Consider the following 20,321-nt stretch of genomic DNA (forward strand, 5'->3'; position numbering starts at 1 on the left):
GGGATGAGAGGGTTTGGAGAGGTGGGGAGAGAAATGGAGTTGAAAAAGTTGGAGGAGAGATGATGCAAAGTTTTAAAACTGCCTTCTCGCTTCACGAGGTCTTAGGCTTGGTGAAAATTGAAAAAGCAAACTAGCTAGCTTGGTGTGTTGAATTTGCAGCTGCTTCACCAATGAGCTAGTTAGCCAGCTAGCTGACTATTCTTTCTCTCCTCGCAAATAAATTCATCTGAAAAAATCTAAGCTTTCTATTATTGACAGTTCAATTTTGTTCTGTTTTTTTAAGTTTCACGGTTAAAAATTATCATTGAAAAATGCATTGACGTATATAATTGAAAAATGTTCAATAGTGAAAAAAATGCGCTGTCACCTACATCAAAGTGTTGGTAGATTTTTTGTATATTTCTTGTGGTGAATGCGAGGAAATTTTTCTATTTTGTCTTGAATATCTCGTTCGAATATCTATTTCAGTGACAACTAGCGTTTGAAAGGAAATGCAATCACAAAAATTCGCCACCAGAATACTTGTTCAACACTGATACTTTTCAAAGCAAAAATGCAACTATTTCAATCGCTTGCGACACTGAGCATTTGATGTCAGTTTTATTTGAAAAGTTGCAATATAAAATTATCAAAAGTTTTAAAATTTTGCAATACTTATTTTTCTTACTCATTAATTGGACTACAAGTTATAGGGTAACAAGTGTTTTAAAACGTATACCCATTTGAGTATGGTTCAGAAAAGAATTTGACATTGTTAATTATCAAATAGAGACAACAACAATTTTGTAATAGTATTAGCAGCCGGCTGCTGTGGTATTTTCTATTGAACGCGTAGAAACAAAAATTGCAATCCATTGTAGCTTCAATTTAAGCATGAAGTGCATAAGCTGAAATTTCGAAATAAAACTGTTGAACTGAAAAAGAAAACAAGAAAAAAATAGCTGCTAGTAAGCATGTTTATCAAAAGTTTTAAACTACACGCATGCATAGATAGATGAAACAGCAACTTGATATGAGTGAGGATTAAGCTTGATTTGCGCGTTGAATAAATAGATAATTGAAAAATTTTTCAACAAGCATATATATATATATATATATATATATATATATATATATATATATATATATTTGTTTATGTGGATTCAGCTTTGGCGAGGTCAATGCCAAGGCATTAGTAGTGATGAGAAGCAAAAAGAAAAAATAAAAATAGCAACAACAACAATAATAATAATAATAATTTCAGTTTTAATTAAGCTTAAGTGAAAGCTGCTTTGGTGGACTGTTTTGTTTACCGTGTAGGTAGGTGGTGGTGATGTGTTTGAAAGCGTTGTTGAAGCTTCTATTTTACCAGCTAGTTCCTCAGAGACGGGCGCCAGCTGTCGGCGGCGATCGACGACGACAACGACAACGAGCGGAAGGAAATTCGATAGGCGGCCGTGCTTTGCGTACGCCAGCCAGTTCCACTCTGCTCGGCTAGTGCTGCAAATGCTACTACTGGGGGCGATATTTTTCCACAACCACTCTCCAACGTGTTGCCCTCCCCCCTCCCCCCTCTCGTCCGGCCGGCGCGTTGCAGCAGTTGGCCCGTCAGAGGCGAATTCACCTGCTAACAATGCATGCAAATTTTCCTCACTCTTATCAGTGAAAGGTTCGCCATGATTGATGCACCTCACGCGCACGGCCCTCGTGAAGAACTGTTGTCAATATGGCCTGCAGAAGAGCCGTTGGCCGTCTCTTTGCATCCTCGCTGTCACAAAAATCACTTCAAATCTGCATGGTACAATGGAACGTTGTTGGTCACCGTTGGTCGCTTGCTCAACAATTTTTTACTTCATCTCGGATTCGGCAGTGCCAGTGCAACGTTGGACTACTGGACCAAAGGTATTTATATGATCAAATTGAACAACAGCTCATTTGTTCTCTTCTCCATCATCATTCGAATGTGTTGAATCGAAATTTTCTCCATCCACGCTAGAAATCCATCCATAGTCGAACGTTTCCATTTTCCACACCTATAGAGTTGTATAGTTGGTGTATATACATGAAATCAATCGTGCAGATTGGTGTGCTGGTTGGCGGGGCGGTGAGGGTTGACTTTGAATCCATCCCACACCTTTGTCAATTGAAGAGGCGAAAAGTATGTGTGAACACACGCAATTTGTTGCTTGTTGTGACTTTTTTTTTGAATTATTATTTTGCTTTCTCAACGGTTTCGCGCTGCTGTTAGCGGGTATTTATTTGTCAAGGTTTATTCCACGTGTAGCTTTGCTCTTTTCCTCTTTCGGTTCACCAACATCAACAAGAACACTAGTGGAAAATATTTGCATAGAAAGTGTTGAAATAGCAACGATAAGGCCGCAAGTAGCATTTATGTGTAGCGTATTATTATTATTATTGATAAAGATTTCATTTTTCCGCAATAGTGGTGATCTCTTTAAAGTGTCGTCGTCAACATTCAGTGTGAAACTTATGTGAAAGTAATGATAATGAAAATAAAAGGTGTGCCACCACGGTATCATAAAATGTCATAAAATAATTCCACCCACAAAAATAGTAGTTGTTGTGCTAATACTGTTTTATTCTTTTTCTATTTTTCTTTTCTCTTTCGCAAATGCTTCTCACAAGCGTACAAACTTCTGCAGCACTGGGTGCATGATGATTATTTTCAGACTGACTCCATTGATGGACAGTTTCATTTTACCCGGATTTTACCTGGACACTTCAGCTATTTGTGGTGCCAGTGTTGTTATTTATTATTAATAACTTTTGAATTATTATTATTATTACTGAAAAAGTTTCAGAAGATGCGATCAATTGATTATTTGCTGAAAAATGACATGTCAGATGCAGGTGTTTGGAAAAGTGTAATTTTGGTAAACTTTTCATTCACGAGGTGTTCAAAGTTGTTTTGTTCTTTCTCTCATATTTCTTCTCTTTTATGCTTGTATAATTTATGATCTGGATCAGTGATGCATTTTTTTAAAGTAGAGTAGAGAATTTGACAATATTTCAAACTTCACCTTCAATTTGGAACACTGAAATTATTTTGTGTTTTGTGAATGTTTGATTTTTGAAAATATGGTTTGAATTATTTAAATTTTGTAATACAATATTCAGTTTTATTTTTCACTCAATTGCAGCGCACGATGATCATCGACCATTTCTTGTGTATGAGGAGGCGATGATTCATGAAGTACTTGCGTATTTTTATGTCTGGGATGTGAATTGTCTCTTGCTTGAGTTGCGTTTGACGTAGGCACACGCAAACACATACGGTCGCTTTCCTAAGCGATGGTTCCCTGTCGTGCTATTTTTCTTCACAGTGGAAGTGAATGTTAAAAGCGAGAGTGAAAAAAAAAGCAACACGCGCTGATGCGAACAACAAAATGTGCAACGGAAGAGTAAATTTCTGTTTCTATCAGAAACCATGAAATTCTTTTTATTTTTTCTTCTTTCCCCTCTCTCGCTCTCTCTGTGTTTTTTGTCTTTTTTTTCATTTTCAAGCAAAACTTTGTTGTTGCATATGCTTTTAGAAAAATGACAATGACAATGAAAATCTTGAAAGCACAAGTTTTCTGGTTTGGGCTTTATTTGATTAGCTTGTTGCACAGTGGGCGATTGGACCATTGTTCTGTTGCATCACTGAGAGAGGGGAATGTTTGTTGAAAATGAAAATTTCTGCTTTATGGTATTTTTCCAAATTGGCGAAATCAATTTCAGTACATAAAAACAAAATGCTTGTTGGGTTTCTTTTGGTTTTTGAACTATATATTTTATAAGCATGTATACATTTAATTGACTGATGTTTTTCCATCTTTTTAATGTTCCATGATGATGATTGAAGTAGTTCAAAATGTGGATATATCTATTGGTCAGTCACCAACTATTTCGGATAATTGTTGATCACTTTCGTTCTTGCTCTGTGCAGATAATTTAAGCAAAAATTTTGCTTCTTTTTCACAGCTCTGATGTGTTCCTAGACAACAACAATAAGCAACTAGCTTTATTCACACAATCAATATGTGTGTGTGTGTGTGTTGTTCTTGTTACCATTTTTAATTATCCAACTCCGGATTTGTATTCTATCTAACAAGCATAATCTCCAGATATTTCTTTTGGGTATTTTGTATTTCAATGAACAAAAATTAAGCTACAATATAGAGATTTCTCTGTTCAAAAAAAAGGCATCAACTTTTCAGTCTTTAACTACAATAAACCACCACACGCCTCGTGCTTTGTGCTGTTCTACTGAATATTGCTTTCATAGCACATTCAAATTGAAAATTTCTCTTTTAAAATTTTATCAATTAATTTTATAAAATCCATCCTGATTTTTGTGACATATTGTTGGTGAAATTGATTTGACAATTCAATTATAAACTTTCAAACAGTTGTTTGAATTGCTTGTGTTGAACTTTAGCAAATATATATATATATATATATGTATATATAATTTTCCATTTGATGGAATTAAATGAACAATGTATTTAAAAAATGTCTTTTTTAACACTGAACTTAATTATTGTAAATTTCAAAAAGAAAAATACTACAATTGTGGAAAATAGCAACTCAACTAATGTTGTTCGCTGAAAATTTGGCTATGGATTATAATAATAGAAGCAATCGTTTAGCCGATATTGGTGACGATCAGAGGTGCTTATTAATAGATGTTGAAAACAATAGGCATTTTCAGTTCAAGCAGTGCCTTTTCAAGAAAGGAAATGTAAATAATTTAGCTATTGTGCCGTGTGTATTGTTCCTCGTGTATGCGCGGAAAAAGTCGATTGATTTATTATATTTGCTCTTCTGAAAACGGTGTTTTCTCTGCTTGCTTAACTTTTTCCATACGGAAGCTCATTTTTCCCATTGCACTTTTAAGATTGATGCAATTTCAATATTGTGTTTACATGCACTGTTTTGCAACTATATTTGACAAAGTATCATGTGAAAATTGCTCGAAATAAAATTCACCTCCAATCATTAGCAAGACAATTTAAGCTAACAACACATCAGGTTGAATTTCGATTGGTTGAGAAGAATGGTTCATCTTTTTCTTGATAGTAATATTATTTTGTCCTCTTTTGGATTAAGATCTTCAACGATTTTGGATAAAGAGATCCATCTTTACTTCGCATGTTTTGCGTTCATTTTCCATTTCTCACATCATTTCCACTCCACTTATTGTGCTTGTTATTTATTGATTGCTTCATTTTAAGCCCTCTCGACCCATCTTTAAAGACGGCTAGCATGCTAACAATGATACTCTTGAATTTGCAACGTTACAAATTCTATTCCATCTGAAGAAGTGTAGACAACAAGATTTCATATTTTGTTTCAATTTCTTGTTATAAAAATACATTATACTAGTGAAAAAGTTTATTTTTTGAAAAAAAAATTAAAAATAGAAAGCATGTGCAACATTATGAAAGGGCAAAATGATGAACAGTTTTCTTTAATCGGTGATTGAAGCTAAGTAACAATTCAACTTTTGAAAGGTCTAAATAGGGAATGCTGATGCTTTTGTTCATCATCATCATCATCATCCTAATCAGTTGATTGGGTAGGAAATGGTTTGAAGCCGAATCGATTTTTATTGTTCATTTTGCACTTTGTGGAAACGTCCACGATTATTGTTCTCTTTTCATTGAAAAGTAAATCGCTTTAATTCTTCGAGTTGTTTTAATTATGAAAAATTTGTTCTATCCATGAAAGCTCTATCGGGATGTGCAACTATCAGGACTGAATAGATTCGACTTACTTAATTAATAATGGACTTTCTCGAAGTTCTAGGTTTAAAACTTTCGTTTTCCGTTCTTCATGAGTAATTGTCATTCAGAGAAGTTTAATGCAACATTATGATTGTGCTGCCGTCGCTACTGCTGTGCTGGTGGTGGTATTGATTCTTTTTTCATTTTTTGAAACAAATACAACAAAATTGAAATTAGCTGAAATTCTTCTTTGCTGACAGAATCAAAAAATTTTCACATAAAAATCCAATAAATAAATGTTGTTTCATTTTCTTTTTTTTTAATTTTTATAAAAGTTTGAGTTGGAAAGCATATTTTCCAAAATAAAAAAAATTAAATCCAATTCATAATCATCTGATGAGTAGAGGAAAGTTTCGATTCGATATTATCGTGTTGCATTATTGGCACAGTAACAGTTTCTGTAACTTTTCTCATTTATTATAAAGAAAATATTGACTTGCTAAAAGGAGGGATGTGTTGATGCTAAATTTTCCAAAGACAAAGGTGAACGTTTTCTTTATCTCTTAACAAGCAACAGCCGGGAACACAGTGGCAGTAGATGAAAATCGAATGCGCACACAAACACACCTATAGATTCGCATATATATATATATAATGTGCAGCTAGCTAGCTGACTTGCTGCTTCTGCTGCTGCTGTTGCTGTTGCAACTGCTGCTACTGCTGCAACTGCTGCTGTCATTTTAGCCAATAGATAGGGACTGCTGTGCATGCGCTGCAGTTCTGTCAATCACTTGAATAATTGAGTTGGCGATGCAATTTTCTTTCTTATTTCTTTTCGTTATTTGTTTCAAATTGTCATTGCACCTTGAATACAACAAGCTCTCATCATTTGTTCATTGTGGATTACACACCACCAGTCATCTTTCTCCAATTTTCTTCCCCTTTGTCAATACTGGCAATAATCACGATCTCAAAAGTTTTCAGAAAAAAATTTTTTTTCTGTTCATTTACCTGCTATTTTCATCATTTACATGGCTTTTGCTGATTGAATTCAATTCAACTCAATTCAATTCATTTCATTTCAATTCACTTCAGTTCAATTCAATTTATTATTCAAATTACATTGAATCGCAGGAATATTATTAAAAAACAACTTTTGTTTTCTATTCAGTCTTTGCTTAATACATTTCTGCATGATTTTACACGTAAAATTAATTGATTAATTCTTCTTTTCTGTTGTTCAAATATGAAAACATCTCATCCTGGCTAAACTTATCTCCTGTATGGTTATGTTAATTTTGATTATTTCCAATTTTTGCCTCAATTTACTCATGCTTGTTATTACGTCAAGAAAGTTTTAATAATCACACAAATTCACATTCATTTCCATTTTTCTTCGTCAATCTAATTATAAATCAAATTCAATATTCCAACAAACGTCAGAAAGGTGTGTTCTCAACCGCACATAAATAAGCTGTGCTCTTCTTTTTCATTAGATATTTCAACGAATATTTATTTATGAAAAGAATATTACAAAAGGCAACCGCACATTTGGTCAGTTATTTCAGAACAAAAGTTGAAAGTTTGTTTAATTCAAAGTGGAAAGATTTAGAGAGTGATTATTGGACACCGCTTTAGATTTCGATGTAGAGCACTGCCTCATATTATGAGCTAAATTATGGATAACCGACTTTGCATATTTATCTCAGTACACTATTGAACGCCCCAGAGTCCATCACGCCGTTGGCAAATTGCTACCAGAAAGAATAAGGAAGGATTCGAATTGTAATTATTGTCTATGTGTTTCAAAGGTGTCAATGCAGCAACGATAGGTTTGCCTAAAAATAATTAATGTGACACGCAGAACAATGAGTACATTGATATTCTCCTGGATGCAGGTTGATGCAGAAATGATCTACTGCAAGTCACACATTTGCTTTGTTCAATTTATTGTCCAATTTTAATATATATATATATTACCAAATCTTGCCTGCGCAAGTCAGGCAAAAATCAAGATGAAACTACTTTGTGATTTTGGTTTTTCAAGCCGCTGCCGTTGTTCCGTGGTTCTCGGCTTGGCAAAAAGCTAGTGTTGTGTTTGTGTGTGTGAGAGAGAGAGTATGTATGTGTAGGTAGAGTTGCTTTGCTTTGTCAGGCAGGATTGAAAGCCAACTGCCCAATGCTTCACGTTTGTCTGCTGCGATGGTGTTCTTGCAAGCGGCTTTTTGGCGAAGAGGTAAAAGGCGCATTGATCATTGCTAGCACTGACAAAGCTTTCACATTTGTTTCGGCAGCCATTTTTGCCCGATTAATGATCTGCAAGCAGCCAAGCATGCCTTTGTTGGACTTTTTTAAGAGCAATGTCAAAAATTTGCAGCTTGTCAGTCAAGGTAAGCTTCTTCATTGATTAGCCCTTTTGTTTCTTGTTTGTTTGTTTCTTTTTTAATAATAAATGTTTATGTGGGAGAAAAATGACAAATGAACAACAACACCAAGTCAGAAAAAGAAGCATTCGTTGCGTTCTTTTGAAACTTTTTTGATGCTAATCATAAATTCCTTTTCCTCTGACAGTTCATATAATTTCTTTGGACTATTTTTGAACATCTCCTGAAACTACTTTGTATGGTTGTGTTATTTACAAGCGAATTTTGTTCCACTGTTCTGTTGCATTTGCTGATGACATCTGTTATTCATCATAGACAAAAACTGAGGTCCATTTATTCTTCAATTAATTCAACGGTGGATTAATGCGCAAAGAATTATTGATAACGGATTGAAGTCATAGCACTGATCTGTATATGTAGAGCTCTCTGTCAGCGTGCTTATCACTAGCGATACCTTTTTTTCTTCCACAAAAAGGCTTTGTACTTTTTAAATTCTATATTTTCAATATATTTCTTCTTTTATTGAGGTAAATTTGCAAAGACTTTGTCTTTAACAAAGATAAGAACGATGAAAATTAATTTGCGACAGTTGGGCATTAAATTGAAAAGGAAAACGATATTTTGCTGTACAGTAATTTGATTTCATTGTTGTTAGAGCTATTTCATTACATGATATGATAAATATGGAATGAAAATTCAACTGCATCTTTGTTGCATTAGATAAAAAGTTGAACAACTCTGTTTTCAAGCAACAGTTTTCACAGCAAGCTTCAAGCCATTTCAATCGAATTTTACGTAAAATCAAGAAAGATCCCTACTGTTTTTGTGGTTGAATAAATATAGAAAAATAATTTTCAGTTCAAGAAAAACATATTCACATGTAAAATATTTCACCTGTTCATCTTTTTTCTCTGTTGCACTTTAAATTTTCTATGCTTAAACATAAAAAAGCATTGCCATCTGTCAGTGGGATGTAAAACCTGAATCATTCACTTGTGGCTGGCTACACGCGTACCGTAAAGTAACTTGTGTTGTATATTGTTTTTTGCCGGCACGTTTATTGCCCTTGACTTCAAGATATATTTATGTTCCTGTATTATTTTTTCACAAGCTCTTTAATTTTATTGAAATCTATCTCTCTTTCAGTTTTTAACTGAATCAAATTGCTTGAGATGCCGATAAAGTTGTTCGTATTTTTTCCTTTTTCAGTTTTTATGTATTTGACATATCCTTTCTTCATTCAGTGAATATTTCATAGTTAATGTTCAAATTTTTTAATTGGAACAACATGAATTTAATAACGCAATCCATTAGCAAAAAGGCAAATCAACTGTTTTGCTGATTTTCAAAATTTCACACGACTGTGCGTAATATTATATCTTGATTAGCGTATTTCTTCGTATAGTGATAAGTAGGTTCAATAATTTTCAACTCTTGATCGGCTTCACTCTAAACTCGCCTATTGCTTGTTTCTGTGAATGTCTTGTATAAACCGTTGCCTGTTTAATGCACTTATCTTAACGTTATACAGTGATTAACTGTTACTGAATAATATATACATTGCAGTTGGAAAATTTTGCAACTATATGAATACATTTATGTGAAGCATACGTTTGTTGGTTTTTTTTAAATATTAATTTCATCTAAATGCAGATTTGTTTCAAAACCAAACAGGAAATGTGCTCTGTCAAATAAAGAGCAAATCATAATTCTGTAATCATGCACGGAAATCTAATCTTCGAAATGAGTTACTAAATTGCACTTTCTGATATATATATATATATATTTGTTTGTTGAACATTTGTTTTACTGCTGCACTGTTTGTAAAACTGAAAAGACCATGTGGCAAATCATTGAAAATTAATCGATGGATTCTAATGGAGTAGAATAATCAGTAGTCATTTTTATTATTGAACACTTTTGATATTACTGTTTCATTCGACTTTTAGTGCAAGAAGAGAAGGCTATGGGCGCTGTCCCCCAATGTCCAATTGAGACGTCCAAATTCCTAGCATTTGTGCAAGAACGCAAAAGAAAACGACTTCTTTTTAAAGGGGAACTGATGGTAAATACACTTCTTTGTTTTTCTTTCATCTTGGAAACAAACTTAGGTATCACAAACCTGTGTTATATCCAGTAATTTATACTTAAAACAGTAATTTATTCAAACTGCTTCATTGCATTATAACAACAGCAGTTAGAATTTTTGGAAGTTTTTTGCTCACTTTTGCAGCATTTTTGCATTTTGCCTTATAATTTGCTTTCTGTTAAAGTGTGAATTTTTGTACGTTTTATGCAGTGCGTGCTTAGCATGTAAAAAATACATCCATTTGATACTTGGATTTCTAGGCAATTTATTTCAGTATTTTAGAAATTTATAGTTTATTAATTTTACAACGTTTAAGTAAATACAAGAATATTCAATACGAATAAGCAGACGTGTGTTGAAGGTTCTTTCAACTATTGAAACTTGTAGTGATTGTGCACACATCCGTTATTTTAGATGCTGAAACAGATAGTGGAAAATCACAAGTCAGAGTATGGTTATTTAAACTTGAAGAAGAACAATTATCCTGATGTCCTGCCTTTTGATTACAATCGGGTAATTTTGAAACCAATTCCAAATGAACCAAATTCGCATTATATAAATGCCAGTTATGTTGACGTGAGTTCGTTGCGCATATATTTTTTTCCGAATACAAATTTATATCTGTGAACGTTTTAGAGCTTTTTCCAACCCAAAGCCTTCATAATTACGCAGGCGATGAAAACGAAACCAGCCTGTGTTGATTTTTGGAGAATGGTCTGGGAAACGAACGCAGAAATTGTGGTGATGCTGACCAAAGTTTTCGACTTCATGAAAGTCAGTTCGGCTGTCGTCAGTTGAACGTCAGAGGTAATTATAATTTGAAATGTTTATTTAGGTTATGTGCTTGCAATACTGGCCTTTGACAAAATTTGATTATGGCGATATTACTGTTGAAACTGTTGAGGCGAAAACTTATGCCTACTTTACCCTCCGATGCTTCAGAGTTAGTCGGGTAATTTTAAAATTTCAAACCTTCATTTATCATATGACAACTTGCTTAATCAGTCCAAGCATAGCGAACAATGTTGTTGCATTAGTATGAAAAAGAAAAAGCAATCATTTCAGGTTGAGAATGGTTCTACAATAATTAGACAGGTTCGTCATTTTCATTTTACTGAATGGGAGGTGAACAGTTTGCCTTACATAAGCGCATTATTGGATTTTCGGCGCCGTGTGCACAATGCCGTCAAACGCTGCCCAAATAATGTGCCCATGATTGTTCACTGCAGCAACGGAGGTGGCCGCAGTGGCGTTTTTTTAGCCATTTATGCCAACCTTGATCTTGCCGAAGCGGAAAATGTGATTGATGTGTATGGATATTGTCAGACTCTTCTAAATGCCAGGCAGAGTGCACTTGAAAATTTGGTACTACTGATTTGTATATTTAATTATTTGATTTGTTAATTTGCCACTTTAATTGACAGGATCAGTACGTTTTTATATATGAAACTTTGGCGGAAGCCGTCCAATGCAATATAAATCCTTTAACATTAGAAGAACTTCGGCATCGTACGACAATGTACACTACAAAACAAAGTCGTCAAGCCTTGGAAGCGATATATAGCCAAGAGTATAAAGTATTTGTCTTATTTATTTTTGTTGCAGCTGTTAGCGATTATTATTAATTAGCATGGCAACTCATACAGTTGGATACGATTTTACCAAACTGATCTGGTCTAATTATTATAATTGTAATAATAATAAAGTATTTGTAATCTTAATGCTATAAGAATAGCAGTACGTATTCAAAGTTTATTGCGTGTCTGTTCAATGTTAATGTGTCATATTATTTTTTTCAATTGATTTTACTGATCGAATGTGATGTAAAGCGTGTACAGAAAATGTTTTTTAATGTTTTTTTTAATTTATTAATTTATGAAAGAAAATTGTTACTTTAGTTCTCACAGTTTTTGTAAATTTACAGTTCCTTACTCAACTTACCCCTGCCTTACGTATTGGCGACTGTGCCGGTGGTCATCGGTTGGAAAATCGTGGGAAAAACCGCGACGTAATGGTTGTGCCGCGTACGATCTGTTCAATGTTTAATTTAATTCATTTCTTGTAAAATATACATTTTTTTGCAGCAGACAATTCACGTCCCTACCTCAATACCCTCCACGGGGAAAGTAAAGACTATACGTATATAAATGCCGTGTATGTTGACGTAAGTTTTCTTTTTCGTAATGTTATATTGTAGAGTGAATAATTGTGTAGAGTATTTTAGATTTTGATCTATATTTAAAATTGATAGAAATTCAAATGAAAATTCGTTTGCTTAGAAATAAAGTATGGAAACGTTTAAAAGTTATACATTACGATTATTTTGCGGTGCAGTCTTTTTGCGTATTTGTTCAAAGTATCTAAAATTACAATAAATCATTTTTTATGAGTAGTGAAAATTGAAATAATGCGAATAATGATAAATTGGTTTACCAGCTTTTGTTACGCTGTAAATTATTATCATGTAACATTCCTTTGATTGTGTATGTCATTTTATTACTTTGTAATCGCTTGCTTTTTATTCAAATGGTCTACTAGTCTTAAGTTTACGTATTTGCATATTTTTCACCAATACTATTTTTCTTACAATAATATACTCTGAGCTATAAATTGAACTTCTGTTCAACAAACTTTATTATTTATATTATGAAGGAATATTTTATGCTTTTTTTAGGAATTAACTTTCACAGTGCTTTTTTTTAATTTATCAAGTAAAACTGAATATTTTACTAGGTATCACTTTCAGAACAATCAGGGGCATTGTAGCCAATTGTGATGGAAATTTAATGACAGTTTTACGGTACAATATACAAATTAATTTCATTGATAATTTTTCATTAATATTAACAGATTCGTTTAGTGGAAAAGGTTATATTACATTCATTATATTATATTATATTATATTATATTATATTATATTATATTATATTATATTATACTATATATATTATTAATATTAAGAGAGATGATGATGATGCAGTTTTTCAATTTTGTGTGCTTAGCAGAATTCCCACTCTTAAATTTGTTGATTATTATTTTGATGTCGATGATGGAACAAACATTTGCAATTTCAGAGAAAATGCAGTATAATAATTAGGATTATTCAGTTAATTTGAAGCAGTTTTTAGTTAGGAAGGAGAGGCTTATTTAAAATTTTCTTTTAGGGGTTTAGAAGAAAAAATGAATGGATTGTTACAGAGTGGCCAAAACATCACACCATTGACAGTTTCTGGGCTTTGGTGTTTGATCACAGTTGTCATACAGTTGTAAATTTATCAAATGATGAAAACTCAAAAGTGAAAATGAACTGTTCATCACTTTTTTAAATGGAATTGTTGTATAATGCCTTTTTTTGGTTTTAAAGGCTTATCCTCGTTTTATACATTCACGTGGGCGTCAATCGTATGGTCCTTTTATTGTTGACGTACTCAGTTCTCAGCAATATCCATATGCTACGTCACATATTGTAAAAGTTGTGAAAAAAGTATGCATTTTCTTTTTTAACTGTCATTCTTTATTCATCTTTTTCATATCATATTGCTGTTGTTTTGTGACATGAGCTCTGTATTTGCTATTCTATGTTTCTGTTGTCAACAGAAGTGGAGCTTGTTTACTTTTATGTGTAAATTGCTTTGCTTTGCTTTGTGCTTTGATGTGAATTTTTCTACAGAAAGTTTTCGATATACCTGGAAGAAAAAAGTCGAAGCGTAGCGAACGTAATGAAAAGAAATTAACAGATCAACTGGATTCATTGGTATACAGTCGAATTTATTTTTTTTTTTGCTTATCAGGAGGCCGTTTTGTATTCTTAGTCAAAATTTCTAGTTTTAAACGTAAATTGTTTGCCGGCATGTGCGTTCAACGCTTTGTATTTGCACGAACTTAAACAGGGATTCGAAATCACGCTTACCATGTGCTTGCCATTTTATATACATAATGACATTTGTATAGGCTTCCATTTTGTCTGAACTAATGGTCAACAACAAAGGAGGCATTCAGGAAGTTGACGCTAGAATATGCAACGTCATTTCTGTGCGCATATGGCCAATTCAGCATCGCGTACCGCTTTCCACTGTCGGTTTGATTGATGTTATCAAAATGGCTCGATGTTGGCGTAAGCGAGCCCCTGATCGGCCGGAGACAAAGCCGACTGTAGTCATCTCACAGTAGATGTTTCATTTTGAAATACATTTCGCTTTATTATTTTTTATTTCATTCTATCAGAATGTTTTATCAATAGCAATGGCGTAAGTCGAGTCGGTATCTACGTAGCAATTAACCTGCTCATAGACCAAATGGACGTGGAACAAGAAGTTGACGTTTTTCACGCTGCAAAAATTGTTCGTCTTAACAGACCCCAGTTATTTGATCATAAGGTTTCACTTTATATTATTTAAAATAAAATTTCATTAATTATTCCCTTAATTATGATGTTTTCATTTGTTTTCTATATATTATTTTTTGAATCTTATCTTATCTTATCTTATTATTGTTGTTTTAGGAAGAATACAAGTATCTGAATGATCTGTTAATTCATTATTATATGACCAGTCCGGAGTATCATAGTACCAAAAGCGCAGAATCTCCTTGTTTGCTCGTCAATCATTCTTGAAACTGTTTTCAGCTAAGCTGATCAGATGGGATAAGTGAATGTTATTATTATTATTCTAAAATAAAATTTGTATAGGAGATGCTGTGCTTTTACCTATGCATTACATTTTCATAGCAATGGGATTTGTTGCTTAAAATTTTTTTTCAAATAATATCTCATTTTGACAGTATTTGTTCAGTTTCCTTTTTATTTCCATACTGAGAATGGCAATTTTTAAAATGAAAGGTAAACTGAATTGCTTCAATGTCAATTTCGCGTTTAGTGTAGAAATCTCTCATTTGTGTCAGCATTGAATGTCCAGAGGAAGTTCTACCTTATCGAGATTTTCCATAAAATCTGGACAACTTTCCTATGTATTTTAGAGGCAGTTTCCGATGAAACTCTGCAAAGCATTATCTTTTATCAATATGAAGCTATAACAATCAAGAAAGGTCCAAATTTTGACAAAAGGGTTTTCGCCGGTATTCGCAAAAAAAAGCGAGTCTATAATTTCGTTATTTTCGAGAAAATCCTTTTCCTCCAAAAATTGGCTTTATGGACAATTACGATTAGCGAAGTACAACAAAAGTCGTCCCGGTCGTTCCCGTTGCGTAGTTCTCGAGATATACCAAAAAAGTGAGTAACTTACCAATGTATCAAGATAGGCAATATGCCAACTTTAGAAGGAATTTATTCCACACCTACTAGGCAGTTTCCGTTAGAACATTGCATAACATTATCATTAATCATTGTGAATGATTATCGAAAGAATAATCAAAGAAAGACAATCAAAAGAAGCGCAAATTTTGACAAAAGGATTTTCGCAAAAAAAGCAAGTCGATAGCCCATGACATTTCGTAATTTTCGAGAAAAAGGTTTTTCTCCAAAAATGACGTGAATCGATTTTAAATCGATCAGAAATGATTAGTGAACTACTGCAAACTTATCCGCACCGTTCCTGATTGCGTACTTCTCGAGATGTGCCAGAAAAAGTGAAACAAAAGTAGTAGGCTTTTGATGGTGTCGAAATAAAAAGAAATAAAACATATATACTCAATAAATATGCTTATAAAATCATTTCAATGTCTGCAGAGTAACGTTCGATATTTTCAGCCACAAACAGAGATTTATTTTAATAACAGTTGTTCCTAATTTTTGTTCATCATTTTGAAGCATCTTCAGTGTTCAGCTGAAGAGGTGGGTGGGACTCTGTTGTTTTGCTCGCCTTGGTTGTGTGGAGAGCTGTGTCATCCCGCTGCTTTCACACAACAGGAGACGTTGCCTTTTGCCAGCGCAGTTGAGTGAGGAAGGTTTTGCATTTTTCTTTGCTTTGGGGTAGGAGATGTTTCGCACAAAGTGTCGAAGCTAAAGGAATGATGTTTTGTCGCTCCTTTCCTGAAGCGTGAGGTTTGACCGTGGATGCCGGCTGCTTTCTTTCTTCGTTTACTTTTCGTATTTTTTAGGCGTTTTTTTATTTAAAAAAACCTTTGGCTGCGCTGGCGACAGTCTCAGCCATGCTGTTTCCCCGCTGTTCCTCATGCCAGCACTCTAGGAAAATTCTTAGCTCTCAACCTCGAGCCGCGTGCTTGCCTCTCAGGTTTCCATTAAAGATTACCACTCAAAACGGATCGCTCAGCACAATTCACCCGATAAGTAGCGCGCACAAGGTGGTGTCGTTGCTTCAGTGACTGACAATTATCATCGTTTTGGGCTCTGTTCGCAATGCCTTGTGAATAACGAAATTACTGTCGAACCTTACTCTCAGTATTACTGTACTTTCTGTAGAACCATCATATCATTGCATGCTTTTCGTGTAAGTACAAACTTATGATTTCTTATTTACTGTTCGTGATTTTTGATACTTGTGCTAATTTTTTTTAATCATTATGTAATTCAGTTTTCGTGAAATCCTTATCTTATAAACAACAATTTGCTTGTTCGTTTTACTGACGTTACTGTTGCGTCAGATAACGTTCACTCAGTAGGCTTCATTTGTAGCAGTTGTGAGCTAACAGTATGCTGCTGCTAAACAATGCGACATTTTTCCTGAAAAGCCCGTTTTGTATGCATAAAACAGATACATATTCTTTTGTTTATTTTATTTTATTTTAATGTTTTGTGAATAATTGATAGTGGCTTAGAATAGCATCAAATGAATATGATAGGCATGGACGTTGGCAAAGCGGCTATTAAGATAAGTTACATTTTCGATTTTGCTCATTATTGCTTGAAAATGTTATTTTCAATTTAGCATATTATTTGTAAGTTCTAGTGTACAAGCACAAAGATGAATGTACATCTATGGGCAACATTTGGTTAAAGTGTTTGTCATTTTTTTAATATATAGAAGAATGGAAACGCGGACCATATGAAGCCGTGCCAGTGACAAAATGTCTGTCTGGTTATCTGTAGATCGTTATTCTATAATTTTAGTCTAGAGAACTTTGAAGGGTGAAGTTTTCTCATAGCCTAATTATGTTAAAGACAGATCTGTATATTACCGGCAATCCTGTATGGTTGTCATTTGATTAATGCTGTGTTTTGGCTTTGATGCCGCAAAATTTTTTTGGATGCAATTATTTTTATCTGTCGCAATATTTTGAGTTTTCTACTTGTTTCCGTTTAGCGTGCAGTTTAATTTTAACACTTACATTTTTGTTGTTTTCAAAAGAAATTCATTTCATCTGATTATTATTTATAAAATCGTTTCTTCATACATTAAAATTTTTATGTTTATTTATTTTATATTTGATTTTGTTTGAAAACTGCTGATTATTATTTTTTTAAATAGATATTTTATAGAATTAGAATAGAATTCCTTTTCAATTGCCTGTTTCGCTTTTAGCGTTTCTCTTTGGTAAATACAGTGTAACTTTGATTATCTGACTATATGATTTTTGGAGGTTCTGCGGATTATCGAATTTTCAGATAATCATAATTTTGAATGTTATACGTACATAATTGTACATTGAAATTGATCAGAAACAAAATATGATTATATACGTTATTTGAAACATCACCGGTAATTGCAACAATCATAGTTCATCTGTATTAAAATTAACTTAAATCATAAAGCAATCATTCCATCACCATTACAACCGTTTTGAAATTTTTAATTTAAAAAATGAAAAATAAGCAGAAATCAAGGAAAATGAATTTTTGGAAACTTCAAAATCAACGCACAAACAATGCGAATGCTATTGGAACGGATGATATGATAAATCAAAGAGTCGTCTCGTGATTCTTTTTACAAAATAGATACGATACTTGCATAGTCAATTTTGTTTTGAACAAAAAAGTTAACTGCAAATTCATCGTTGTTTCTACCTGACAGCCATTGTCGTTTAACTTCATTTGTAGTTTTGTTTTAATTTAATTTTAATGTTTAAATTTTCAATCCAAAATTTCATATTCTGTCTGGGTCATTTTTTAAATTTATTTCTTTTTCAGTAACGCGCGTTGTCTGAATGTTCGTACATTTTGGCGCACATTTTTTTGCGTTGATCATTTATCTGGGTCATTTTTGAATTTTAATTATCACTCGGCGGCGTTATTATGGTTGTTATTTTCCAATCATTCACTTTTTCAAATTCTCATCGTTTGATTGGTTCGTGGAAAATTAATGGACTTGATGAATTTTTCATTTTTTGCAAATGTTCATTTTTCAATATTTTCCATATGATTGATGAACAGCAATATAAAGCGGTGTTATGATAATGGAACGTCATATGCATGTTGAGTGTAAAAAATTTCCTTTCACTCAGCTTAGCACGAAACGAATATTTTCGTCGTGTCTTGACTAACAGAATTAGTGGAAATTAAGGACATAAAAATTTGCATGTGCATGCGTTATTAATCACAATGCACGCTGAAATACAACTAGCACAACATACGTACAAGCTAAATTCATAACTTTATTTAATTTGCATTATTTTGGCTATTCAATTGTACGTAGATGTGAGAAGTAATATAATCGTTAATATTGTAAACCTGTATGTCATATATTGCTGTTTGCGTGATTTCACATTAAAAATTTTGAAAATAATCTTTTCTGAAGGTAACATTAAGTAGGTCTCGTAATTGTTTACCAGAACTTTTATGCAAATTTTTATGCGCGGCCTTGCCGTTTGTTTGCTTTCCAGTCACAAGCCTCAGCGTTTGATATATATGTACAAAACTTCATTTAATTTGCTTTTTTCAGCAACCTAATGGTATCTAGTACTCAGGAATAACATAATCGCTTATATTCTGAAATTGTATCTTAAATATTCCTTTTCTTGTGATTTTTCAAAAAATTTTGCTTCCTCATCGTAATGAAAAGAGGGCACAGTAAGATTTGTTTACCAGAAAATGCATGCAAATTTTCATTCACTTGCTATGCGTTCGTTTACGTGGCTTTAGTTTCAATGGGTGTTGGTGTACAGTATGTGATCCGCGTGCATTGGAGTTCTCCATGCGATGACGGACGTAGAATGACATTAAAAACAGCCTTGATTTTTATTTACATTACATTACATTATTTCACTGAAGTAATTCATCTACACATTTGGAGGAACGTGACTACGGAAGATAAACAAGAAGAATTAGAAGACATCTATTTTCGTAAGTTGTATTTGTTATGGGTATTTTGTAATCGATTAAATGTAAAGCTCAGAATAGACTATTATTAATAGAATTTACTATCAGTAGGAAGTAATAAAATGTTTTAAAGTTTCGAAATTTTACGTCTAACTTAACGAACATTTGTTAGTACCATTTTTAAAATGTCCCATTAATATGGCTATCTATAAATAAATGAGACTGATAAATGAGAAATGTTTTAATATTTCATTTATTGCTATTTATTCAATATTACTATTATTCAATTTAAATAATTACGGAACATTTTAATTTTTCATTCTAAAAGCATTTCCAACATTATGTCACTAATTTTATTTTTATTACTTTCAATTGATTTGGTGTATTTAGAACGGCACTGAACGAATAAGATGTACCTGAACGAAGAAAAGATTCTGATCAGGGAAGTTGCATTTTTGACAGTTTATCGTTATTACATTAACATGTATATATGAATATTGATCCTCTAACATAGTGGCATAAGTGAATATTATCTAACTGTGAATAGATACTGTCCGTAATATTTAATTAAATTGAAATTTTTATGCATTGTTGTCAAGAGGCTGTTTTGAAGTTCTAAAAATTCAGTTTTAACATTAAAACATTATTTATAACTTTTGCTGCATGTTGACATTTGATTTAACGTTCGGCATTTTTACAGATATGAAGAAGAATGAAGACGCGGACGACACAAAGCAAAACGGATAACAAAAGGTATGCGTGGTTCTCCGTGGGTTCCCATTCTGTTTGTTTGTATATATATACGTCAGTTTGTATATATATACGGAGTTGAACCACTCTTCAAAGGGTGGAGGAGGGGGTGGCGGGCGGGTATACGGAGCTTAAAGATAGTTTATATATATATATACGGAGTTGAAAGACAGTTTGTATATATATATACGGAGTTGAAAGACAGTTTGTATATATATACG

General features: G+C 33.1%; 3 protein-coding genes across 3 annotated transcripts; all 3 read left to right on the plus strand.

Annotated features, from left to right (window-relative positions):
• Positions 1–1,662: 1,662 nt before the first annotated feature.
• Positions 1,663–2,475, plus strand: Tsp_10777 (hypothetical protein). The gene is made up of 4 exons (XM_003373772.1): positions 1,663–1,881; positions 2,029–2,089; positions 2,264–2,379; positions 2,404–2,475. The coding sequence occupies exons 1-4, from the start codon at positions 1,663–1,665 to the stop codon at positions 2,473–2,475; spliced, it is 468 nt and encodes a 155-aa protein (XP_003373820.1).
• A 5,412-nt stretch (positions 2,476–7,887) lies between these two features.
• Positions 7,888–13,993, plus strand: Tsp_10776 (protein-tyrosine phosphatase). Its single transcript, XM_003373773.1, has 17 exons — positions 7,888–8,098; positions 8,951–8,972; positions 9,044–9,147; positions 10,042–10,157; positions 10,596–10,757; positions 10,818–10,955; positions 11,017–11,133; positions 11,247–11,546; positions 11,606–11,758; positions 12,106–12,205; positions 12,266–12,345; positions 13,032–13,049; positions 13,143–13,265; positions 13,346–13,447; positions 13,546–13,665; positions 13,852–13,935; positions 13,973–13,993. The coding sequence occupies exons 1-17, from the start codon at positions 7,888–7,890 to the stop codon at positions 13,991–13,993; spliced, it is 1,971 nt and encodes a 656-aa protein (XP_003373821.1).
• A 5,092-nt stretch (positions 13,994–19,085) lies between these two features.
• Tsp_10775 (conserved hypothetical protein) lies at positions 19,086–19,442 on the plus strand. The gene has a single exon (XM_003373774.1). It carries the CDS (start codon positions 19,086–19,088, stop codon positions 19,440–19,442), a length of 357 nt encoding a protein of 118 aa, XP_003373822.1.
• Positions 19,443–20,321: the final 879 nt, after the last annotated feature.

Source organism: Trichinella spiralis, assembly GCF_000181795.1.
Source record: "Trichinella spiralis strain ISS 195 chromosome Unknown Scfld6, whole genome shotgun sequence".
Classification (NCBI taxonomy): domain Eukaryota; kingdom Metazoa; phylum Nematoda; class Enoplea; order Trichinellida; family Trichinellidae; genus Trichinella; species Trichinella spiralis.

Excerpts from the sequence above, each read along its gene's own strand:
- Tsp_10777 (XM_003373772.1), top strand. The coding sequence starts at position 1,663 with ATGCACCTCACGCGCACGGCCCTCGTGAAGAACTGTTGTCAATATGGC. Across the intron at positions 2,090-2,263 it reads TGGTTGGCGGGGCGGTGAGG|CTTTGCTCTTTTCCTCTTTC; the intron begins GTTGACTTTGAA and ends TTCCACGTGTAG. Across the intron at positions 2,380-2,403 it reads AAGTAGCATTTATGTGTAGC|ATTTCATTTTTCCGCAATAG; the intron begins GTATTATTATTA and ends TTATTGATAAAG.
- Tsp_10776 (XM_003373773.1), top strand. The coding sequence starts at position 7,888 with ATGCTTCACGTTTGTCTGCTGCGATGGTGTTCTTGCAAGCGGCTTTTT. Across the intron at positions 8,099-8,950 it reads TTTGCAGCTTGTCAGTCAAG|TTCAAGAAAAACATATTCAC; the intron begins GTAAGCTTCTTC and ends AATAATTTTCAG. Across the intron at positions 10,758-10,817 it reads TAAATGCCAGTTATGTTGAC|AGCTTTTTCCAACCCAAAGC; the intron begins GTGAGTTCGTTG and ends TGAACGTTTTAG.
- Tsp_10775 (XM_003373774.1), top strand. The coding sequence starts at position 19,086 with ATGAAAAGAGGGCACAGTAAGATTTGTTTACCAGAAAATGCATGCAAA.